The sequence below is a fragment of the Centruroides vittatus genome, unplaced genomic scaffold, assembly GCF_030686945.1.
Source record: "Centruroides vittatus isolate TY-2023 unplaced genomic scaffold, ASM3068694v2 contig_318, whole genome shotgun sequence".
Taxonomy (NCBI): Eukaryota; Metazoa; Arthropoda; class Arachnida; order Scorpiones; family Buthidae; genus Centruroides; species Centruroides vittatus.
This window is the reverse complement of record NW_027122045.1, coordinates 681,828-709,520: the sequence shown is the minus strand read 5'-3', so window position 1 is coordinate 709,520 and position 27,693 is coordinate 681,828. Positions and strand designations below refer to the sequence as shown.

General features: G+C 33.2%; 1 protein-coding gene across 1 annotated transcript; it reads right to left on the bottom strand.

Moving 5' to 3' along the window:
- Positions 1-281: 281 nt before the first annotated feature.
- Positions 282-25,995, bottom strand: LOC136973491 (nuclear receptor-binding factor 2-like). The gene is made up of 3 exons (XM_067268221.1): positions 25,889-25,995; positions 11,806-11,890; positions 282-1,182 (listed from the first exon to the last, which is right to left on the bottom strand). The coding sequence occupies exons 1-3, from the start codon at positions 25,907-25,909 to the stop codon at positions 473-475; spliced, it is 816 nt and encodes a 271-aa protein (XP_067124322.1). The 5' UTR covers positions 25,910-25,995; the 3' UTR covers positions 282-472.
- Positions 25,996-27,693: the final 1,698 nt, after the last annotated feature.

Genomic DNA, 27,693 nt, shown 5'->3' with positions numbered 1-27,693 from the left:
AGAAACATGCACAGAGTTATAGCAAACGGACTGTAGTTCAGGTAAAAATAATTTGTTTCAAGCACCTAAAATAAATTTCAGACAAACTAAGTGAATTATTATTAATGCCTATCGCTTAAAATTGAAATTTATCCAGGAAAAATTACAAATTGAGCGAATATTTCATTGACATACTGAATATAAATTGTACATATTTGTATTTTTTTCCTGTTGGAATAACTAAAACACTATTTTCTGTAATTCAAACATAAATTCTATTCAGAAACTATAAAATTAACTGATACATTGTAAAGAATCACTTTAATCACCAGGGACTCATTAAGATAGATCAATACAAGTCAAATTACATCTACAAAGTTTATAGTAATCACAAGATTTTAGGAGGCAGTGAATGTACTTTATGGGCATTGTAATTTCATTTTCCAGAAGCTTGAAACAATTATTAACACGTGTATTATCTATGTATAGATTTTCATGTATTAAAATCAAATGTTGGCAAGTCTAAAGGCGGTAAGGTAGGCAAATCTCGCATGCTTCCTCCGGGGCTCAATTCGGTTACCGGAGAAAACATGTAAGGAGAATTAGAGTCGACCGTTATGTGAACAGGTAGATGTCTCATGCAGTTATTAATATTCATTCTTTGCAGATCATCTATCATTTTGTGCAGTTTCTCATTTTCTTCTCGAAGCTGTTCGCTGTTTCGGTTCTCCTGTTCCAATTCGGATATCAGTTGTTGAACCAAGTTACGCAGCTCGCAATTATTCGTGCGTAACTCTTCTATAATCATTTTATCGTCCTTTGGCATCTTTACGGCACTCTGAGCAATGTCCGAAAGATTAGTAGTATCTTTACTATCGTTCGTGTTCTCTACAATTTTGTCTCCATTAGCAGAAGGACGATACATTAGAACTTGTAACAGAGAATCGTTTTCTGCCATAGTTCGATAGATTGCAGTTTCTATTCCTAGTTTTATACTGTGAGGTGATTCGACATTAGCTGCACTAGAGATTGCACCGGTATTAATTTGATTGGCAAGTGTTTCTTTAGCCTTTAAAATGGTTTCGTACTGATGCTGTCTATGGCGAACAACTGCTTGCTGACGAACGTGATAATTTAACTGAAGTTCCAAGGATTCTTTTGCTTTCTCAGAGTTGGTTTGTAATAAAGCTTCTTTAAGTAAATCTAATACAGAAAATAAAACAATAAAATTAAACAGGAATCTTTTACATTAAAATTTTCAGTAAATTATAATGTTTTACACAACTCCAAATCAAATTTTATAAATTATTTAATAAATCAATGCTTAATAATGAGTATTAATCTTATTAATCAAAGACAATCCAACTGATTCATAACAAATGTAAATGGAACGAACAGCTGGCAAGCTGGCAACAATGCTGACCACAACTCGACTTGAATGACATCAAGCAGAGTTGATATTTCTTTCTCACTTATATAGTATAAGCTGGGTTGTGTCCCCCACCTTGTGACCTAGTACATTTATTTTGTATATTCTATGTACTTAGTAGACACAGAGTAATAAATATCTGGGATTCACCCAGAGAATACATTCAGCCATTCCCTATGACTGCAATGATGATACACATGGATGAGAACAGACTGATTATCTGAGTAGAGGTTCAACACCATAATGCCTTAGTATGTTTGTAGAGTTAAAGAAATTAAACAAGGATATCATCATCACTCATATTATATTCACTAGATATTTTGAGCAATTTGTATACAACAAAATGGGGTGTTTCTAAAACTGAATTTGTGAAAACTGCTAGTGGATGAAATGGTTCTCTCATTGTTTCATGTGGGTAGTTAGTTATTATGGACTATCCATTAATTACAAATTTGAGTCATTTTTGACCCCCTACTTCCCTGTTGTATATGATGACATACTTTTGGAGAACCTCCTCCCCTTTAATTAATATACATGACTACTTCCTAATACTGAAATAATACCTTAAAAAACTTTTGCAAATATTTTCTAACTGAGAGCATTGTGATTCCATGCATTGTTTTTATTTGTCTTTGATTGAGCTGTTAAAAGTAAAGAAAGGCAGGAACATACAGGTGTGCCCCAATGCTACAGGGTATTTTGATCTAGAAGCATTGTGTATGATATGAAATCAAACACCTTAGTATTTCCAGCAACAAACTAAATTTAATAAAATAAGAACGTTTTCGAGCTATTTTCAATAGTCCTCTTCGGTTAAGCCTCTTTAAAATGAAATAGAACATAAAAATAGAATGCCAGCAATAACATCATTTAAATTTAAAATAATAATATAACATAAAAATAACACAAATTAAAACAAAGTATTAAGAGAATTAATTGTTGTAATAAAAAGATTTCCATGCACCGGATAGACTATCAGCATCTCTATGGTTGATACAACCTTTGGTATTATGCACCTTGTAAATCTCAAGTTTTTCAATATATTTAATAACATGTTTATTAGTGGCAGTCTTAATTATGGAAATCCCAATGTACATTGATATCTTGTTCTTTTGCAAAGGCTGCCAAGACGGTACTGTCCAAGTTTTAGTAATCGAGTATTTATGCTCTTGCAGCCTCTGTTTTAAAGACCTCATAGTGGCACCAACGTAAACTAACTCTGAATTAAAACGGCAGTCAGTTAATGGGATTGAATACACTCCTGATGTATTGTTTCGATTTAGTTTCAACTTATCGTTCCGTAGAATTCTGTAAATCGTAGGATTAGGTCAATAAATCATTTTAACATTGTTCTTGTGAGTTAAAATGATTTATCGACGTATATACCAACCATTGACTTGTATAGTTAGAACAAATATACAATGCAAACTGATACAATTTTGGGAGCTTGAGAAACTTCAATTAGATCATCATCTTACTAAAGAATTTGAAAAACAATTTTTAAAAACAGTCATAATCAATATATTGTTAGGTTATCATTTAAGAAAAATAAATAGCAATTAGGAGAAATGACTTTAAGGCGTTACTGAGTATTGCTTGACTGCAGTACAAAAGTTACGAAAACAGTGTAATGACTTTACGACAGAATGCAAACAACTGAAAAATATGGCTAATGTATGTTTAAGACTAAGCAGACAAAGTCAATTATTTGCCGCATTACATAAGAAGACAAATGCAAGCACAGAACCACAAGCTGTTTTCAATGTGCTTATGAAGACTACAACAGGAGTGTTAAATTTGTAATTCATTCCCTACACCGATAGGGTATAAATTGCGATAGATATTTTTGCAGTATTTTTAAGGTTTTGGTTTCATCGGTATTATGTAATCCTAATGCAGATACTTTCATCTTTAAAATCCCAACTCAGCAGTTAAATAAGTGACATATTCTCTTGCTATAGTAGGTTGTTTGATCTAACTGGATGGCTGTCTCCAGATCATTCAAGCCAAGATTATTTTACAAAATTATGGATTAGTGCAGTTGAATGGAATCAGTTTCTACTCCCACATATTGAAGTTGAACGAGATAACATTTAAAAAACCAACTCAAGCTTGTGGAAGATATAGCAATGCCTAGATATATCTACTTTCCATGCAGATGGTTCTACGATGCATCAGAGATAGCATATGGTGCATGTAAGTTCATTCACAGAAAATAATCAAATTGTAAGATTACTGTGTACTAAAACAAGAGTAGCACATTAATAATCAATAATCTTAATGTCAATAATATCAATAATGTTTAAATAGTTTCTTTGTCTAGATTAAATTATGTAGGACTGGTTCTACTCGCTAAACTATTGCATTCGGAGAGTAGCTTATTGCAAACAAACATTCCATTGAGATATGCGTGGTGTGATTTAACAATTACGTAGCTTGGATTGGAAGTCATCCCAGAAAGTGAAAGTCTTAGCTAATAGAGCAAGAGAAATTCATAATTCCTTTTGAATACTACCTACAAATACCATCAAAGGTCAATCCTGCAGATGTTGCTTCAAAGAGATTATTGCAAAAGGAGATGTTCAGTTGTAGTTTGTGCGGAATGGTCTTGAGTTTTTACAGCAGACTGCTGCATATTGGCCGTCTTTGAAAGCTATTGAGCCAACTTCTCTAGAAGAAAAGAGAATTAAAATAAGTTTGCCAACACTGATTAATCAAAACATATTGCAACAGAACTCTGATTATCCAAATATCAATTAATCTGAATCACCACTTGCTCTCCTTTCTCCCACTGACATCACACTCTTACATCATGAAACTGTATGATAAACCTATTAAGGATCTGTCTTAAGGATCTATATCTTAAGGATCTCCTTAAGATATAGTAGGATGCTACTTGCACATTGATAAATAAATAAATGCAGTATGTGTATAATACTGTGTTGTTACCCTGTAATTTCATTCTTTACACATTAATCCATCTATCCAAATTTTCAATTATCCGAATCACCTGCAGAATTAATTAATTAATCTGGATAATAGAAGTTTTATTGTAATTGATATGTTGACAACTGATGAAGTAAAAGACAGATTCCTTGCTCTCATTCATCACATTGTTTCTTGTAGTGAGAAAAATAGTGTGTATAGAGGAAATATTAATTAAAAAAGTCAGGAAAAGACCATTTTGGTACATTTTAGTAAATGTTTGGATAGTGTTGTCAGATTTGCAAGATATGATGGGTTTTCATCCACATTGGGGTTTTTGGGCAGGCTTTGTGATGAAAAATGTGATGAGTTTTTAAGTGGGAATACAGTCAACTGGGCAACGGTAAGCGGGCAACTAACTAAACATACACTACATTATCCATTAAAACAAAAGTATAAAAGTTCTTTGAAAGAATTTGTTTTCAAAGAACTCTTTTTCTTTGATGTTTTTTGTTAATTGCTTCTGACATACAATAATTAATGATGCTACTAATACTGTGTTCCAAAATATTTCTTTTTCCTACGTCGGAAATAACTCATAACTCACACCTGATAAGTCTTAACCATATATATATACATATATTTTACAAATAAAAACTGCCAAATAGTATGCTTGCTAAGCATGCAAAATGTTTTAAGTTTCTGTTGCCCAGCTATCGTGTACTCTTTTAAGTCTGTGGGTAGAATGTGACACTTGTAATTCTGTTAAGTTCCAGCTCAGTAGTTATGAGATGAAGTTAACAACTTAATTCTAATGTGTAATATCCTCTATAACTCAAACTCTACATGCTTTCAAGGTCTCTCCAGTCATTCAAAAAAGCATGTCGAGTTTGGCTTATAGAGGATATTACACATTAATATTGTAGTTCCCCATTGAGAAGTTTAACTTAATGCTATTGGAATGTACTGTACAGTACATGGGATAATCAATAAAAAATAAACAAGAAAAGTAAAAAAATGAAAAGTTGTACTCTACGCAAACTTACTTCTTGGCCTTGGTAGACTATGGAACAGTTTTAGAAAAATTTCTCAAGTCTTCCATTAGCACATTTTTGTCCAGTTGCTTGATGCCATTGATTTCTATGGGCATCCGAATGATGCAGTTCGCAAAGACAGCCAAGTATTTCTACTCTTACTCTAATGCTATTTAATTATGAACTAGTAACATAGGATTGGCTGTAAACAGAATTAGAAATATCTTTTTTTGTCTAACTAATAAGGATTTTAAAATATTTATTTTTTCAATGTAAACATTAAATTTTATACAAATATTCGAAGCAGTCAACTTAAATTGGAGTCAACAAGTACTTTGGAAAATGAAATTAATGAAGGCTTAGTAGAAAATGGAATAAGTATTGTGCGCATTAGTCGCATCATTAATCAAGTTACAGTAGAGAATATTATGAATTGTGTACTAGACTTATGAACAATGTTTGATGGTCCCAGTACTGTTGTCAGAAATCTATTAGTGTACACGCACACCTAAAAGAAATGCTACTAGTCTAGTGTTTGCCATTCCTTGACAAAAGCAATAGTTAGTAATAGTTTCATAGCCTTACGTGTGAACAGCTGATGAAGACAACATACCAGCATACATCAAAAAAAGAGCTTGATGTACTGTACAAGCTTACTTCATCTTCACAAATTATTCACATTTAAGGCTATGATAAATATTAATAAATACATAAATTTACTATGTATTATGTTTGGAAAAGAGTAAAAGTATAGAATCTTGCAAGTTTCTTAAATATAACCAAAAGGATAATAAACTGGGACAGAAATTTACTACAATTTATTCATATTTAGAAGACAAATAAATTAGTACATTCACAGTTTATAGCGAGGTTGAGGCCAAAGTTTTAAATGCGAAAACGTGTACGTTGGATGTTCGGCGCCACTTTCCTATAAGCCTAGAAGTTTGACAATGGCGTTTGGAATGTCGAGCACGATTCCACTGACTTTCCAAACACCATTGTCAAACTTCTAGGCTTACAGGAAAGCGGCGGCGAACGTCCGACATACATGTTTTCACATTTAAAACTTCGGCCTTAACCTCGCTTATATTTTTATGCCACAGAAATGTAGATCATACAGCTTCCACTTTTTAGGGCCTTCATCTAAATGTGTAAGCCTAAAAATTAAACTCTATTAAATGATTTCATATTATTGCTAGCTGATGCACTTTTTAGGTTAAGAGACTTGTACCCAGTAAGACAGGTTAAGAATATACCTGGGATGGCCAAACCTTATCACAATGGGAGCCATATTCATTTATTATTTATATAGGTGAGAGCTGTATTCTCTGTTAAAACAATATTAAATATATAAATTTTAAATCTATGAAAAAAAGAAATTGTATAGGTAGGCTTTATGGGAGCCACGGTGAGGGGCAGCGATGTGAAAGGTCAATTTGCTGAAATTTTACGGTCATGCTATTTAAATGATATCTGTGCAAATTTTTCTGTAAAAGATCCCAAAACAGACTTATAAGAAAGTATATAAATAAAAAGTGAGATAAATTTTCTACAGAAAAGTTGAGAGAAAAGACAATTTTAGTCTTTGTCTCTCACCACCTGGTCACCCCCATTACAAGTCAGGGAAAACCCATGATGGTATGATTAAAAGGACCTATTAGTGCCCACAGAACAAAAAAGTAAATAATAAGTGTATTTAGGTTGTCAATTTACACATGTACGGTAAATTAACATTCAATGACAATTTTCTGAAGTAAAATCTATTTAAACAATGATAATACAGTTAAAAAAATGCCTATTATCATAAAAGTCTCCAATTACAGAAATTAAAACTACATACCACACAGACACAATCTTAACAACTCTGGCCCAATATGCTCGCTCACATATTGGGCCAGCTTAAGGAAAGTTTGATGTTCAAAATCTAAGAACCTTGGAAGCATTGCATTGCATTAATAGTAAAGATTGTGAAGCAATATCCACCAAATGGTTGATAATCCTCTAAAGCAGTGGTTCTTAACCTGGGGTGTGTGCACCCTCAGGGGTGCGAGAGAGTATTTCCAGGGGTGCAAGAGAAATTTCAAAAATTTAAAAAAAAAAAAAAAATACGAACTAGGCAACCCTGTTCTCTACAAACCGTGGTACCCAGCAGCACGGCACCCCCACTTCCTCACTCTCTACTTGAGACAGGTTCGAATACCTTGAATAAGAACGTAAATGAGGTTTGTAACAATATTTACAGGTAACCCCCATATAACATGGCACTTCTATAGCACGGATTCACTCTAGCATGGTTCGAGAATTGGGTAAAATCCCCGTGCAACAAATACACACAATTTTTTAAGGGGGTGCAAGAGCTTATTTTCAGATTCAAGGGGGTGCTGACCACTAAAAACGTTAAGAACTGCTGCTCTAAATGACAGCAAATAAACAATATTACAACAAGAGGATACAATAGATAAATAAGTTATTGTACTACATGCGTATAGCTTTTTGTCATAATAATATTCTAAAATTAGAATCTCTAACATTCTGTAATGATTGACGCTTGACGCAGGCCCCAGTAAGAGGCGGAAAACATTCCATTTGTATTTAATTCAAATATATATTATTTACTGAAAGATTGTGTGCATCGTATGTAGTTTTAATTTTCAAATCAATCACTCAAATTAATATCATGCAAATATTGATAGTATCTATAGAGAATATTAAAATTTTGTTGAAAATCTACAAGTTCTATAGATTTGCAACCTATATTCAAATAATTTCATTTAATGAAATGCTCTCCATAAGTTTGCTTTTCAAGTATACATTAACAGTAACATTTTAACATTAACATAACTTATAAAATTGCTTTTAACTTATTGTGTCCATTAAATAATAATATAATAACTGTTCTTCTCAATATCTGTTCATCTATTTAACAATCCTAGTATCTTTGTTCTCTTCCTCAAGCATTACTCGCTCATTTTAAAACAAAACTCCATTTGAACTAATGGTTTTTTTCATTTACAAATGATTCTCAAATTTCATTTAGGAAATTGTGTTTGAACAAATAAAGAAGTAAGGAAAATTAAGCAGAAGAGATGAACTTAAATAATGTAAATGATACTTTATATAAAAATAATAAATTAATCAAATGACAGAGAGAATATCCTATTTGCAAGTTGATCAGAAGACACTTTAAATAGCCAAAGAAGGCAAAAGTATTCTCCGTTGCCTAAAACACAATGTTTTCCTCTAGCATCCCTGGTGTTGTGGGTTAATTTTTGGAAAAGAAACATGAATATAGTACAATAGACAATGGTAATAGAAAGTGCATCTGAAATAATTAGTTAATACAATAAATCAGTACATTTCCAAATATGCTCCTGACATGGCAACCAGTATGCATCCTAAGGTGGCTAGTATATTAGTCACGCTGTTAATGGCACCCATGATTCTTGTATGGGGAGGTCTTACATCTGATAATTTGTGGCGTATAGACAATCCTTGATATGTGCACAAAGATGAAAAAAATTCATAGAGATGATATCGGTAGATCAGGCAGACCAAAAAATAGGGTCGGCAATCTAGATCGTGCGGCAGTAGTGGCTCTTCTAAACGTATGCACGCGAAACAGAGTATTGACCAATATTCTCCAATACATTTTATTCACATATTTGAACAAATGAATTTTATAGAACAGTTTAAAACTAAGGGCATTCAAAGGAAATAACCTGTATTATTATTAATAATATACGTGCGTAAGTTATTGGATTTTTCAACGAGTTGAATGCTTTATCTGTATATAGACAGACACTCCAGGAAGAAACTACAGCCTTTAAAGTTAATTATTTTAGCTAAATGGAATTTTCCTTTAAGTAAACCAGATGATGTGTAATGAGAAGAGTAATTATACAATTTTGCACATTTCATTCTCATTGAGAAATTCTCTATATACAGAAATAATATCATTTATATTATTAGTGAATCGTAGTAATTTAGTATAAAATATATATTTAAATTTTACCATAAAAAGCAAAACTTTACTTCTAGAGACAACTTGTTTAAAAATTTAAATATCTAGTAACAACTTACGTATTCTGTACATGTTTGAATGTTAATGGATATTGCACATGTTGGTTTACCAATTTCAAAAGTGTTCGTTCAATAAACTACAACGACTAAGTGTGAAGAAACAAATAAGTTTCTATGTTTATCATTAAAAAATTTGAACATATTCTTACCAATAATCAACAATAATTTGGATTTGTTGAGTCTCTCGACATCTAAGCACGAGACTACAAACTGAACAAAACAGGATACGACATCTTGTTTTATTTATATTTAACAATTACTCAGCAAAGTATATTTTGAAGTAATCATATTTAACATTCTATAAAATGTCTAAGTCACAATTCCAGAATAAATTTTAATTTTAAAGTTTGGATTTACTAAAAGCAAAATAAATTAAACATACACATTCTTCTGGATTAAAAATTTAAAATATCTTGTATAAAATGTTTTTAAATAAAACGTTATAATCATGTTTTTGTTGATGGTACTGTACAGGGTGTCAAAAACGTTATTGCGCAGTAAGAAATTTGTAACAATATTGAAGTTACATGTTAGCATTGCATAAAAAACCTATACAGTAGACCCACTATAACATGGTAGATACGTTCCGTGTTGTACGAGTCACTTAAATACACGAGCCAATCACAGCCCGGTATGTGTGCAGTTTAAGGGCTACAGCTGTTCGAAAGGTTTTCTTCCATAAAATTAACCAATTCTAGACTAATTTGACTCAACATTTCCAAATCATGTATAATTTTTTGGGAATAATCCATATAAACTATGCTATAAACAAAAAACTGTAGATTACTTACCAAGAGTGCACCATTCGACGACGCCATTGCTTAAGATTGTTTTCGTCGCGGAGCAGCTCGTCGAACGGCAGGCGCGTGTTTCCTGATATGTTACTTTTCTGCAAAAAATTCGCTGAACTTCGGAGACATCATTAATAAAAATATAATTTTTACGGCCGTTAAATAATAAATGGTTTTTAGTAGCTCCGTGTAGCTCCGCTGCTCATTTAAACTAAACAGTTTATACAATATCCGCTATTGGTCCAGATTCGACCAATCCTGTCGTGACACGAGTCGACAATGACATTTTAGTGTTATACGAGTCTCTTTTAGCATGTTATACAAACACAATCACAACTTTTTTGTCGTGTTATATGAATCCGTGTTATATGAACCTGTGTTATGGGGGGATCTACTGTATGTTGGTCCCATTTGTTACTAGTTGACCATACAGTATTGCATATAAATTAAAGATTTTGTACGTAATGATGTATGTATAACTTTAATGTCATTACAACTTTTTTACTGCAAAATAACTTTTCAGACACCCTGTACGTGCCTAAGATATACTGGCATGTACAGTACATTATCAATGCTTTTTTGTAATTAATGTGTTACGTATACAGAAAAACAAACAGTAACATTATGTAATAAACAACAGTGATGTTCCCTACAAGCATACTCAGGCATACAAGCATACTCGGATTACTGAAGCACAAACTTAACTTTCTGCAAGTGGATCAGATTTACTCCATAGATGAAATAATTAATTGAATATACTGTTATATAAATTCATATAACAACTGATGCATCCACTACATCAGTGGTATTCAATCCAAGGTAATTTTCCGCAACCCCATTTGGGGTCGCGGAAAATTATCTTGGGGTCGCACTGCTAAAATGTTTGAATACCATTGCACTACATGATTGTTATTTCTTGTATTTAACTTAATCATGACTAAAATAAGATTATTACATGAAAAATTTATTTATTAATTCTAGCCCAAAAGTAACTCAGTTTTAATTAAGTTTGGTTAAAAAGTCATGTTATGGTTTGTGTCTGTAAGTAATATTTTCACACGTCTGTTTGTTCTTAAGCTATTCAAAATTTTTCAACTAATATAACATAAATGAGCATTTATTTCTTGTGACATTGTCAGGCTGCAATTTTTAATCGCCTTTTAATTTTAAAAAAAATCACACAATTTCCAGTCCAGACCAGAAGTTCGAGGTCTGAGGTTAAATTGAGGTGTCCAGCCCTAAGCTATCCATACCGGTCTCAATTTTCATCTATTAAACTCCATTCTTGAGATTAACAAAGGTCGTACGAATAACAGTGGAAATGTATAGGTCTGCCCAATCGGCAAAATTCTTTTAAGGAGTAAATCTAGTTGAGCTTGGTTAAATTTATTAGTTACGATTACATAAATTACCAAAATGCACCAATGATTATCATTATACGCACATTATTAGTTCTCGAAGAAAGTTTATTTGTACACAATGTAATAAATTTAATACATTACTATTTATTCTGTCGAATAAACAGCAATTATGGCTCAAAGTTATAAATTTAGGAATTAAAACTTACCCGTAGCTTTCTGATGACAAGCTACCGATTCGTCAAATTTTCCCAATTTTAAGAATGAATCGGCTTTTCGTTGTTGCTGATGAGCCTAGAGTAAAGAAATCGATAAGTTTTAATTATCATCATTATAAACCTGTAGAAAGTTATTTCAATTATGTATAATATAAAATATAATAATTCAACTGGTAATTGTAATTAGAAAATATTAATTTGGAGACAAAAGGAAACAGAGAAGAAATAAATATTGAATTTATGACATTAAAATTTACAAAAAAATACAAAATATCCTAAGTATTTTTTACATCATCGTTTTCCTTTTGTTTTTCTGTAAATCTGTTGTGCAAGAGTAGACATTTCGTATTACAGTAGAGTCTCTATAGTACACGTCCGGTAATCCGACACTCCACCATAAGGCAATGCAAGTAAAATTTCTGTGTTACCACTTGAAGTATGTGTCAGTTGCTAATTGTTTGTCGCATGTATAGTTGGCAAAACAATCGTAATCTTAATATGATAAACTAACCCATAAACCAAGTATGTTTTTTGCCATACAGTACATACATATGTACAGGAAATCCACGTTATTTCAAACTTGAATAGTTCAAAATGTTATTTAGTTTGTAACTACACTTTAGTCCCAGCCGAGGATATAAAGACTTACACGTTAAGGAATTTACTTAAGTCGAAATACGGCTACTTTGACATTCAAAGTGAAAATTCCATCCGGACTGTGATTCGAGTACATTTACTCATTTGTTTAGATCAAAGTCCTCCGTACTATAAAAGAACAATAGACCGAGAATGACTCTAATCTGATCAATATGATTTTGCTTTTACAGTAACACATTTTCGGGTGTCACCTTACATACGGACTATCCCTTTTCTTCACTTATTTCATAAAATACAGCTAGGTTTCCGGATTGCAAGATTGAGATATTTGTAGAGCTCATGGCTACTACTTTTTGGGCAACTTTAAGAATAATTTGGGCTACATTTCCATGAATTCTGCTTTACTTTTTATAAAACCTATCTGGCATCATATGAGGTTCTCACAGGACACATGCTGTTTACCTGCAGTTTATTTATATTATTATTATCAATTATTAATTAACAAACATAGTGTTCTGTATAAGTAGCCATATTCTGTTTGCTTAATAAATTACATCAGTTATATAACATTTGATATACTGTACAGAAATATGTAAATCTTGAATAATTCGAAATTGTGATTATTTTGTTCCTTGAATTTCAAACTAATGAGGATTTCCTGTAATAATTGTTAATTAGTTTGAAAATTGTTTTATTATTTTGTGTACAAGTGCGCAATAGTTTTCAGGTAAATTTTGGTCCTGAAAATATTGTATCCCTATTCTCAAGTATTTTTAAACTGTCAATGTATCTTCAGAGTCTAATCCATTTTCAAGTTACAAGTTGTGTAGATATAATTCTTGCTATTTTAGCAGCAGCTGAATGTTACTGTCATGAACCAAATCAAAAGTTGTATAAAAACGTTTAATTTTGTATGATGGAAGGAGGTTGTCTTCAAGGTCGAAGACAACCTCCTTCCTTGAGGATTTGATGTGCTATCAATCATTTTTTGAATTTGATGGGGTGACATACAAGCAAAAGAAGGGTGTCCCAATGGGAAGTCCCATGTTGGGACTCTTATGCGAGTTGGTGGTGCGTCAACAAGAAAAAGATGTCCTAAGATCATATGAAGAGAACATTATAATGTACAAGAGGTATGTGGATGACATATTAATAATTTGGAAGGATGAACGAAGGATTGAAGATTTTTTTATTGCTATGAATGACAATCCTCATGGGTTAAAGCTAAGGATGGAGCAAAAAAGCCATACACAGCTCCATTTTCTGGACATAAACATAAGGTTTAGAAGGGGCAGTATACAAACATCAGTGTATTTAAAACCCACGCTTGCGCCACTATATATACCAGCATGGTCAAATGATCCGTTCAAGTATAAGATGTCAGTGTTTACGGCGCTTATTAAAAGGGCGTTCGTATATTGCACCAACGTACAAGATCAAATTAAGGAGATTAGCAGAATTTAAAAAGTGGCAAAGCAGTTAGGATATAAAGCGAACGTAATAGAAGGATTGCTTAAGAGTTACAAACAGCATAGAGACAGAGGATTTAATAGAGAGGATCGGATCAGCAAGTTCACATACAACAGGAAAATGGAAGGAGTGATGGAAGAGTTATGTAAATATAAAAATACAAAAATGATATATAAAAGAGCACCAAGCATATACAGATTGCTTAGAAATGATAAGGACATAATGAGAATGCAAGATAAGGCGGGAGTTTATAAAATTCCCTTTGAGAATGAGCAATTAGGAGTGACAAAAGATTATGTTGGAGTCACTAGAAGAAATTTGGCAACGCGTATAAAGCGAACACAAATATGATGTAAAAAAAGGGCATAATAACACCATTTTGGCGATCATGGGACGAACAGAAGGAGCAAACATAAAATGGGATGAAGTGAGAATAGTCAAGGCGGTCCATTCCCCGACGATTGTGTTAGGGATGGAAAAAGTAGAAATATATAAGAGTAAGGTAGAAGACAAGTGTTTAAATGCAAAAGACGCCAATACTCTCCCAACAGCCTGGAAATACATAATAGAAAAAGAAATGGGATTAAAAAACCCGTAGAAAGGACATGGAAGCTTTAACTAGTTTAATCTACTTTCAATGCAATATTTATTTATTTATTTTTATGTTTGTTGGTTAGTAGTGTATTAATAATTTGTTTGTGGTTAGTTTAATATTTATTATTTAATCCTTTATTATTTAAACAGTTAAAAATTTTTTAAAGATTCGAAAAATTTTAAATGTTGCGAGCATTCGAAAGCTTTATGTTCGAATGTGGAAATGTAATACATTTTTCCTGAAGATGACCTATAAAAATTAGGTTGAAAACGTTAGAAATTAAAGATAGCAGTAAGCTCAGCAAGTGTTTTGGTGTTTGAGTATTGTTATAATTTAAATTTATTTATATTTGTAATTTTAAATTAAAATTATAAAATTACATTTTTGCTTATGGCTGCTCGTTGTAAAAGATCGAATTGTTAAGACAAAAGGAGTTCCAGAGGAATTTGATGAACTAAGGTAATGCAATACAAGGGCAATCTGCCAAGGGCAGAAGCTTCCTGTAAGGAACTTTCTATGGAAAACTGGTCCCTGTTTAGAGGTTACATACATGAAGAAGATCCGGGAAAGTCCACATGGTCAGACTATTGGTCAGGAAAAGCCAGGACCAACTAAGTGTTCAGTGGCTTTATCCACTCAGTTACTCCCAGGCAGACTTGGAGAGCTTTATTTCAACTCTAAACTTTCAGTCACTCACCAAGATCACAATTGACTAACCATAATGTAGAGTCTTTACCTTTTTAATAAATTCTAATCCACGTGGCATTCTACAGTTTCAAAGTTAAAAACATTCCAGTACAAACATTCTACTTTTGAAAGGCAGTCCTATGACTGAAATATTATTATTATTATTAATATTTTAGTCATTTATAAACAATATCCATTATTGTGGAATATAGAACATCTCAGTTATGTAAATGTTAAAATAGAAGACGAGATGTAGACGCTATTTACTTGCTGTGTTACTTGCTGCACACGATTACGCAGAACAAGATTCCTGGACAGAGAGTAAACTTACAACCAAATGGACGAATAAATGGCAACAGAAGTAGCCCACTCTTAAATTTTACTTGCTCAGTTCGATAAATCATCAAGCTCCTTTACTAGCCTAAGTAATTATATTGGTCTAGTTTAATAGAAGTGAGTAAATTTGTCGGCAAGTTGGCTACTAAATTTGCCCAATATAATTGAGTGGTTAGATCACATCCATCTATAACAAAAAAATTTCAGGTTGGCAACAAATCAACTGATCAATCAATTCTTATAAGACGGCATTACCATCTTAGATACAAAAATAATACAACATAGCTACTAAAGTTTGTCAAAGCTAAGCTATTTGGAAATATTGAAGTGAGCTAAGGTCTTGACAGGCAAGCTGTGAGCTGAGCTGCAAATTTAGACGAGAGCAGAAGTTGAGATGAAATGGAGTGTGTTGCAGCAAAGCCCATTTTTTAAATTAAATTGCATCTGTAACAACAAATACCTGCTATTTTCAGTTTAATACACTGAGAATATTCAAATAAAACCTACTTGAGAATTAAGCATAACAATATACGACTATAAACAAATTTTAGATTGACAGAATTATTAAAAGTAATAAAGGTTAATATATTAAAATGATAGAAATAATGACAATCAATTCTAGCAAAACATATGTAAGTCCTGATAAATCAAAATGGATAGGATTGAGACCACCTCAATTTACAAAAATCTTTGAATATTGACCAGAACTGAGCCGATCCAAGACTCTGGACTCTGCCATCAACTATAAGGGCAGCTACTCCCAGGCGCAGACTTGGAAAGCTTTATTTCAGCTCTAAAATGCCACTCACCAAGACCACAAATCATGTTGGCTTAAGACCACTGAAAATGTTTGTTTTTCTTTACATAACGAGGAATTTTTTTCCTTTGGTCTCTACTTCTGTTAAGAGAAACATTGAGCACTGCCTTACCCAATTCTTCACAGGGCATGGCAAGTTTTATCAGTATCTACACAGGTTCAGGTTATCCAATCAGCAAAACTGTACTACGTGCGGTGTTCCTGATGGTGCTCGTCACTACCTTTTGGAGTGCCCTATGTTAGATGACATGCGGACACGAGTTACTGCTTTGTTGCCCTGTGACTCTGGCTGGCCGCCCAACCTCAGTGTACTGATTCAGGATGATAATTTGTTCCAAGCTACCAAGGATCTTATCAAAACATACTTTAGGAGAACTACTGTGACTTAGCCTCATCCTGGTTTTGTGGTTTAACTGTATCTTAGCTACTTCATTGTTTTGTTATATGTCTTATGCATTAGTACTGTTATCCTAATTGGCTTTATTGTATCGCCTGTGGCTGTTCTAACTGTTAAAATGCTGTCGTGGGCATTGTCTACAAGGGTTTTCAACCCAACTTTTTCCTCCACTACTGGCAGGTAGCCTTTAGTGTCTGTACATATTGTTCTCTGCTGCTTGTGTTGATTTGTTAATATGTATATAAGTACATCACATATTTCTTTTTGTAAATCTGTAACATCAAATGTTTATGTTGAATATGTAACCTTTATGTACTATTTCCTTGGCTATGCCTAGCGGTGCCAAGGCATTGATCAATAAAGAGTTTTTAAAAAGTAAAAAAAAAAGTGTTTTTCTTTACAAACTGATCACTGTATGCTGAAGTTTGAGTAATGTTATATATTCAAACTTACCAATTTATTCAGTTTTAGTAGGAGTGTTAAATACAGGGTTCCTACTCAAATTTTTGTTTTAAATTCCACGACTTTTCCTGACCAACTGTGTACAAATTCCCTAACCTCACATCCTTTACGGTATGGCACATTAACAAAATAAAACATCACTTGACTTATTTTGCACGATTCTCCAACTTTTTAACTGGTTATTTTTTCTAATTAACAGTTATATATTTTTACAATTGATGAATTAGTAAAATTAAAAATAAAATAAGAAAGACAGAATTATGGCATGTCTTCTCTACATAAAACTAAAATGTTTTATTAAATAAAAATAATTTATCCTGTTATTAACTCATACTAAAATTTCGTGGCTTTGAAAAATAAGAAAAAAAAACCATTAATTATTATTTAAAAAAGTCTGTATAATCGACGTACAAAAGTATAAATTTATTAAATCTGTCCCTTAATAAATCTTCCAAACTTTATAAAATATTAATTAACTGGGAAATAAGTTTCAGAAATTGTTTTTTTATTATGCAATCAAAAGTATTAAAATGAAGAATGATAATACTAATTCCTCTTTTTCCTCTCTAACTTATAATACAGTAAGTGATTAGTTAGTGAACATAATCCATTCCAACACTGTGTTCGCTATCTAATTGTTCGTTACCCGATTATCAATTTACCATAGATTTTATGTTAATTTGATTAATTCATTCTGAAGACCCAAAAAATAAATAAAAAATTATATACTTTCTTACTATGTTTATTTATATGTAATAATAAAAATACATATATACACAGTCTTGCATTTTTATCAGTCATGTTGTTTTTCCATTTGTGGGATGTTAAAGAATCTGTCCAATGTCGATTGCTTATCTCTCTTCTTCGGGATTTTTTTGGAAGTAATTAATAGTAATATCGTCGTAGAGATCTCCAAGCCTATTAACCTCAACCTGATTTGGATGCCATTCTAAGACCATTGTTCCGACATCCTCCCACTTCTTTGAAAGATCTTTAATAGCAGATGTCGGCATTGATCCTCTTTCATTTTCCTTCTTTTTTTTTAGACGAAAACATGTCTCGCCGAGTTTCTTGGTGTTCTTCATTCAAGAGTTCTTGTCATCATTCTGTTGTCAGATCAGTTTCAGGTTCCATTATGAGCTCTTCAATGTCATCTTCTTCAATTCCAGATCTCTAGCAGTTGTCACAATTTCATCCATAATTTCAGGGACATCATCTCCATCTCCCTGAATGCAGGAGGGACACTGCTTTCATCACAATTGAAAATTTGTTGTGGACAATATTCTTCTTTTTTAATACTTCTTCAAATTTGAGACAAAACTTCTCAGCTTCTTCTTTATCTGCACTAGCATACTCACTGTGAATTACCAGATGTTTAATGCCAGATCTCCTTCTAAACTTTGCAAACCATCCAGTGGTAGCCTTGAATTCTATCTCCTCATGTGACAAATGTAGAGTTTGTTTCTTCAGTTCTTCAAAAATTTCTCTGGCTTTCTCTTGAATGATAGTCATACTAGTTACATCACTTTTCATTTCCCTTTCGTTTATTCAAATCAAAATCAATCTCTCCATTTTTTCATGGATGGCACATCTTTGTTTCTCAGATGTGATTTTCATTACTCGTTTAGCTCATTGAGTCTTCTTGATTATATCTTTCTTAGCTAAGATTATGCCTACTATAGACCTGTTCAAGCCATACTGCCTGTCCACTCTCTATCTTGGCTATTATTTCTTGCTTTGTTTCTATAGTGAGTAGGATTCTTGACACTCTTTTTAGGCTCCATAATATTATCAATTTCTTTTTGAAATAAAAAGTTCAGAAAACCACTCACAAAAATTCAGAGAACAGAAATCAACTAGCACACCAAAGAATTATGTAGATATGAGGAATTCGAATGAATAAATTCCAAATGAAATTCGAAATTTTGGTGTTAAAACGTTAATGAATATCAGGTAGGACAGTTAAACTCTCACCTTTAAAAAATAAAAACTGGCGCAAAACTTAATGAGTGCCCGTGCTCGACAGTCTCACAAAGACTATAAAAAAAGTATTTGTCAGAAAGGTAAACAAAAAGCAGGAATTACAATAGACTGTTTCAAAGTTTGAGGGGAATACTATCCAAACAGTATCGGGTTGAGCGTCGATGTCAACATCATTCATGCTTCAAAACGTTTAGAATTTTTACCTGAAGACAAGGGAAAAACCAATCGGTATTCATTATTTTATGTCGCTTCTTTTTGTGTTTGTTCTGTGAAGTGTTCGTTGTCCAAACATAAAAATCTTTCGCAAAAGTGTTCGTTTGTTTGTTTATTAATTTACAGCAACAAAACACTTAGGCGATCTGCCTAGGGGAGATGCCTTCTAGGAGGTCTTTTTAAGGGTAACTGGTCCCTATTCAGGCATTACAGACGTGGAAAAAACCCAGCAAACTCTAAATGGTCAGCCTGTCCTGGCCAGGCACAAACCCACGACCAAACTCCCAGTGTTCAAAAAATGGCAAAAGTGTTCGTTGTCCAATTTGTTCGCAGTCCAAACTGTTCATTAACCAATCACTCACTGTACTGCATAATTAATACAGCAGTTTTGAAATCTAAAAGTATTTTAAAATTTAAAAATAACAATTGATATTGTTGTACGCTTGTATGTTTTGTGCACTATAATTTTGGGAAAGTTTTGTGTATGTTTCGATGAAATTTTCAATCCTGAAAATATTCTGCACCCCCTTTTCATAAGTTGCATTGTACAGTACCACTTCTGCTGCCCGCAGACAGCTACACTTGGTCAGCCATATTGTCAGAAAACAAAATCAACAAGGAAACCAAAGAAACAAATTCCCTGACTTTTTGACAATTTTTAACAAATTCCCTGACAAACACTAATGAAAATCCCTATTTTTCCTGACTTTCACAGTTTGTAGGAACCCTGTAAATAAGAAAAACAATAATTTATTATCATAAAATTTCATTAAACAGAAAAATTTTCTCTCTAATTGGACATCATTGGCATCCCTACTGTCGTAAACCATCCAATATGAACCAAAATGAACAATAGATTCAATAGAAATACTTCTAAAGATATGATCCTCCAAAATTTGAAAACTGCTATAAAAAATTTAAAATCAAAAACATTGGAACAGACAGCATCCTAATAGTATTTCTCTCTCTTTATAAAGGAAGACTAAAAACAATGTATATTTAGCATAAAGACTACTTCCCTAAACTTCTTTGCTTTGTACTTCTAAAATTTGTAGCACTTATGTTTTCTCTTAGAGTTAAAGTTACATAATACATTAGAACAAAATTACATATAGAATAATCAAATAAAAATATTTATTTGCAGCTCCATAAGCTGACAATGCTTGTTACTATCTTGCTGCAAGTTACAAGCAACACTCAAAGCTTGAACATTTACTGAAGACTCAATGAAAAACATTTGGAACTAAGCATTTGTAAATAAATACAACACTGGCCATTAAAATTGGTACACCATGAAGGCAGCATGCAACAAACATGAAATTTGCAATGAAAATACATAGGCTACTGGGTTATGCAAATGATTAGCATTCGATTTCAATGCATGCATGCAAAGCAGATAGGAGTAAAGTTACCTAGAGTCTGTATAAAAAGAATGATTGTAAAGCTGGTTTCTCATATGGAAATCACAATTCACACATTGGTTGCTTCTATAAAGGTTTTGTTAAGCCTCATGAAACAAAGAGGAATGCCTACCAGAATATGTCAAAGTTTGATTAAAGAAGAATTGTAGCCTACCAAGACTGCAGTTTATTGTTCCACACTATTTCTACTTGCATCAATTGTGATCCCATGACTGTCACGAGAATATGGAATCGATGGGTCCAGGAGGGTCACACAGAACTCCATGTGAAATCTCAGCGGCCACCGGTTAATAACGCCCGAGAAGACAGACATCTTGTCCACATGACCTTTGCAGGATTGTACATCCACATCGTGTACCCTGAGTCAGGAACTTAGGTTGTTTTCAGAACATCATGTGTCCTCACAGTGTGATGATATCTGTATTACCACAGATTATTGGCACGGCAACCATTGCTGTGGCTTTCCGTGAAACTGCTACAGAGACAGGCACACCTACAATAGAACGTTCAACAACAAATATGGATGTTGACTACAAACACAATATAGTGCTTACGACAATCACTTGGCTTTTCTTCAACTAAATAACAGGGAGAAGAAAAGCCAAGTGATCATCGTAAGCACTATATTGTGTTCATAGTCAACAAGAATCAAGCACGACATGGTTTCAAGTCATTAATTAACAAATATGGATGTAGGAGTGGCATCATGTTGTCTTTTCAGACAAAGCTTGATTATGCATACAGCATCATGATAGCCGAATCCTTGTGTGAAGGTATTGAGGGAAACAATCATTGCCAGTTTGCATTCATCATCATTATACAAATCCAGCACCTAAAGTGATGATAGGGGGTGTCATTGGGTACATATCCTGGTCACCTCTTGTTTGCATAGATGGTAACTTGGACAGCCACTGTTACATTTCGAATCTGTTAGGGCTCGTTGCTGTGTCCTATCTTCAAGGCCTTTGTTACACTACCTTTCAACAGGCATTGTCCTGACCATTCTGTCCTGACCTTCCTAAATACAAAGAATGTTTGACTGTTGCCCTGGTCAGCACGTTCTCCAGATCTGTCACCAATTTAGAATATCTGGTCCAATGGTTGCCAAAAAACTGGCACACCACCACTCACCAGCTAGTACAACAGATAAATCTGGAATAGAATTGAAGACACACAGATGCTGTGCCCATACAAGCCATCCAAACTCTGTTTGACTTGATGCCCAGCCAGATTACAGCTGTTATTGCTGCCAGAGGCAGCTGCTCTGAGTACTTACTTCTGCATGTTCTGAACCTCAAAATTATCTGTCAGTTTATTCATGTCTTCTTTCCATTATACTGTATGTGTACAATAAATATGATTCTGCTATTTGCTTTCCTTCCTGGTGTAGCATTTTTAATGGCCAGCAGTGTATATAAACCACTATTATGGTCAATACAACAATTCAGTCAGATATCAACTCCCAGCATTGTCAAATCTATTCCTCACAGGTAAATTTTCATTTGATTGCCCAGTATAATACAAACATTATAAAATTCCTTCTACAAAACAGGAAATAAACTTTTAAATATCGCTGTCAAAACTAGATAGAATAGAGTGTTTTGAAGCAGAATATCTTCAAGAGATTACTGTTGATAACCATATGCACTAACCCCATTATTCATGCACCTCATGTTTGTCATTGCCAATGCATATTACACACCTTTGTTCATCATCACTAGTGCAAGCTTCCTTGTGTCATTCGTTAATACACCAAATGACTACTCATGCAGCGGAACAAACTGCATCAAAATAAATTCGTCCATTAAAATAACTGTCAACAGAAATTGAGAACACTACAGTGACAGTGTATTTCGATTCCACAACTGCAAAAAAATTTAAAAGATAGATCATTTTAATTAATATTGTTGAGTCTTTTTACAATCTTATTCTGAAATTTTGAAACATTTACTAAATATTATATTATACAAATCACATTCTACCATCTTGTTTGGAATAACTTGTTTAGTACAGAACACGTTTAGTGCATTAACTTATAGAATACAGTGACATCACACAAGAACATGTGCATTTCATGTGTCTATACCAAATATGCCATTTTGATTTTTCATTTATGTAGAGACAAACTATAACTTGTGTATCAACAGTACTGGTAGTAATAAAATCTTATCTGTTAAATTATGTCAGTAGAACTTTTTGCTATACTTAGGAACCATTCAAGTATTATGTCAATATTTTATGAGAAGAGGAGGATATATTTTTATCTGATGATTGCTGACGATGTAGAAAGGAAGGGCAACACTTTGATAATGTAAGATTGCACCTCATTTATTTCTCATCAATTTCTATCATTTATTTCATTCAATTTTCATGGGATGATTATTATTATTATAGCATTTTATAAAATTGTTTATTATATATTGCATGTCCTTCATATTCCAACATTTATTTTAACAAGAATCTATATTTTCTAATGTGTCAGTTTGCAAACTGATAATTGCAATAATCTGGCAATAACTAAGCATTGTTGCCAGATCATCACATTCTGGCAACTAAATTTTTGAAAAACTCATTATTATTTACTTTATACAATTTATTATAATTTATCTTTAAATAATTTAATATATTTAATACATAGAAGTTTCTCAAATCTAAATTTATTTATGGTTTAATATGATGGGAACATCAGTTGAGAAGCCTTCCTACAGAGTATGCTCTATGAAGCTTAGGAGGCAAAAGAAATGGGTAAAATATTGAAAGTGTTCAATACACTTTAAAACCAACAGAGATAATTTAATAAACTAATGTTTTCAACATTTTAAAAAAGTTTTCTTTAGGTTGAATCAGTCAAAGCTCTAAGAGAATGGAATTCAAACAGAGTTATGAATCATACAAAATTGCCAAGATGCACAGTTAACTCTGTTCAAATTCAATTATATTAGAGCTTTTATTCACTCAATCTGAAGAACTTTTAAGCTATAGACACACTGCAATATTTTGTCTTAGCGACATTTGGTTGGTTATCTGGGCACACTGAGCAATAAAATGTTTTGTTGTATTGGCTAAGCATATTGAGACAAAACATCATCATTTTTGGTGTGGATCTAGTAGAAGTAGAATCCAAAGAAATGCCATAGAAAACTAAGAAGAAAAAGGACCTACTGAGTACATACAATATTACTAGACTATCCATTAAAAAGAAAATTTATACAGAGAGCTACAAACATCCTATAAAATTTTTTTTTTCTGATTTTTGAATGAACGTCAATAGTTTCAACAAATTATTACATCTAGTTCTATAAAATACAAAGTGATTTTTGTATTTTATAAAAAACAAAAATGTCATTATTGACAAAAACTATCATTCATGGCATCTTTTGTCTTTCATGGCACATGTGGCTTGCTCCTTAAACATCAGCTATGCCGCAACATTTGGTGTGGTGACAAAAAGATCACAATGTGCATACTCTCACATAAACACATAAGACAAGAGCACGTTTCATTACCAAACTGGTGCCATCACTGCAACTTTTTGTCTCCATTGCACTCCCACATATTGCAATGGAATTAGGCCAAGAAATAAAATGCTCTGAGATAAAATATCATACTGTGTCTATAGCCTTAAAAAGACTGAAAAAGTTAGTTCATTAAATCTTTTTTTGCTTAGTTTTAAGGAATACTGAATTTTTTCATGAGTGCATTACCAGTTTCTATTGATATATTTAGATAAAATATTAATCATGAAGAGGGATACTTCATTAAAACTCCAAATTGCCTTTAAGACAACAAATTGGTGAAATAAAAATCTAGGTACTGATGCAGAGTCTCAGGCATTGTGTAAAATTCAGGTATGAGAAGCTCTTGCAATGATTCCTATGTATTTCAGAACGATTTGATACAAATACAGCTCTACCTTTTCAGAACTGTAGACCATGTCCATAGAAGTAAAAGAAGTCAAAGGAACCAAGGACTATATGTAATCCTTCATATAGATATAATCCCCGAAATCAGCCTATCTGGAATTTTGAGGACCCTCAAAAATGGGGTAAAATTTAAAACTCCAGAACTATTTCTCAAAACAATGCTAAAACTCAACTGCTTCTGACTTTACTAGAGATGACTAAAAGCTCATAGAACACAAGAAACTACATTGCACAGACTTCAGGAAAGTAGAGTCATGCTGCACACACTGTTAGGCCACAACAAATACCTTGCTGAGGATGACATTTAGAGACATGATTCCTTTGATTATTTTAGTCATCCAGGAGACCTAGAATTTGGAGAGGGGTTCCAAATCTCTAATTCAGAACTGCAATTTTACCAATAAGATGTGAACAATGAATGAAGGGTTTCCCACCCACCCAGAATTGTACACCCCCTGTAGGAGCAAAAATGTCAAAGTAGCCATATCGTACATACAGAACTTAGAGAGATATTCAGTACCAAAGGTCAACCACTACTGCCGATTCTCTACACTCCGTGTCAGTCAAGGCTGTCCATCGAACAACACTCTACACAGTCATTCACACTGGCTATCACTCGCACCTCAGCATCCCTCTAAAACTATATAATATCAAATACTCCACAGTCTAGGTGCGCTACTCAAAACCACATAAAATAGCTGGCTAAATAGTTAAATGCAATTGCAGAGTGAAGCGACTCGCAATCGCACATGACCTGGAAATACGCAGATTTCAGAGGGCCGTATCCGGCAAACGGTCACACGCAGAGGTGCGGTTCCTTTGACTTTTTTGCCCCTACCGGTATGCTCTACAGCTCTGTTAAGGTCCCAACCGTCTCATTTGGAGCTTGAATTGAGCCCTTATTTCACGAAGAAACAAAAGCAAATATGGAATAAAAAAACATTATTTTAAATTATTTCTCTTACAAAATTACTTTTTAAGTATAATCTCATTAAAATTTCTTATAAGAAAGCATTTAAATACGCCGAATCCATAATATGTCAAAGGTTTAAGGCTTAGTTACAACCGTATTTTATTCAAATTCTAATTAAATGCAATACATAAATAAATAATCTATGCATTAATATTCGAATTAATATGGACTAAACCGAAAAAGAAAAAAGAATACTTTACCAGATTCAACGGAGTGTCCATTTTTTCTTACGAAATAAAAATAACCGAGAAAAAAGAAAAGGAAAAGCGTGTAAAAATCTAAACAACGTCAACCAGCGCCATCCTACTTATACGAAAATATTTTTGGAACTAATAATTTTAATTAATATTTTTAATATTTAAGAATATTATGTAATTAAATGTAACTTATTAATTATAATTAAATTTTTATGTTATTAATATTTTATTATTTTGGCAATATTTTGTATATTGTAGTAAAATTTATATTAGTTAATTTTTAAAATTAATTGTTTTCGTTATAATTATCTAATTATAACTCTTTTCCATATGCGGGCACTAAAATGGCTTTTCTGGGAAGCCCATTGTGGGTTCGACCAGACTCACAATGGGACAGCCGGACAGTGACGTAGCGAACATAACTGGCGCCCGGAGCACGACACTTTATTGGCGCCCCCTCTCCCTCCAGAAACACGTAGTAATATAATACATGGAATTTACTCGTAATAAAAATATAATACAAATAATAATAAAATGTAATACCTACCTTAAAATATCTATAATATCTTAAGAATAGTTGCTATTACTTTCATGTCCCGGGCGCCACTCGCAGGGGCTCCCGGGGCATGATAGACCCCCTTGTCTCCCCCTCTATACGCTATTGCAACCAAATGATGAGGGGAAGACGTACCACCTCTAAAACCCGCGAGTTTTTCCACTCGATCTCGGATGCTCCAGAGAGTCCAGAGTGATTAAGGTAATCCACTAGGAACGCAAGGCACATGCCTAGTGACCCGGGTCTTGCAGGCATCAAAATACGAACAAATTTTACCAATTGTATATTACAATTTAAAAACAATTCTATAGCTACAGTTCATGGTTATTAGTTTATATCGTAAAATTATGTGGAGAAGGCACGCTATCTTCTGTGCCTAAGAAGCCCAGAAGGTCTTAATCTGCTGTTGTTTTTTGGTAACAACGCATTTTTGGTTTTTTGTAGTGGGAAGCTGATGCTTTTATTACTTCATTCACATGATTAACCCGGACAGCATTAAGGTATTTCTTGTCAAGAATCACAATTATGTTTAAATAAATTGCTTCACTGCATTTTCTCCTGCAGAGCGGCTGCAGCTCTATTCTGTTCTAAAATTCATCTGAGTCAGAATTTCAGCACACGATAAAAATTTATTGTGTCCAAAGCAATACAAGAAATGAGACCCTCTTAGATTTGGCCTGACTAAGTCCATTTGTCCTGGATATATTGGATCTCATTACGTCATTTGGGTAATGAGAGTAATGACGTAACGGGATTCAATATGTACCCATTAAAACTTTCTGAAGGTTCGAAAGGAACTCAAATCCGAGTTACTCAGAACAAGATCCTTTACTGTCTTAGTCATTCTGTACTCTAACTCGTGGTGCATAATGCATCGTCAATTATGTTACCGTTATATATGTTTGACGTCCAGCATCTAATATTTAGATTTGGATTGTATTGCCCGTGTTTGCCTAACTTGCAATAGATGCGGTTAATATAACCTAACTACTTAATTTTTCATTATAGTAGTGTTTTGCCACTGTGGAGTTGACTAGGGAGAATGGATCAACCCATGGACAAGTGTCTTCAGCCGAAGTTTGGAGGATCCACAAGATGAATCCTCCAAACTTCGGTTGGACAATTATCTAATGAATCTGCTCTTCAAGTGATACAAAATCTTAATTTCTGCATTACAGGAAATTCATCTTTAGTTGACAACAGGAATTTAGCACACTTTATCGATTTAACTGATATTTAGGTTTTCATGTCA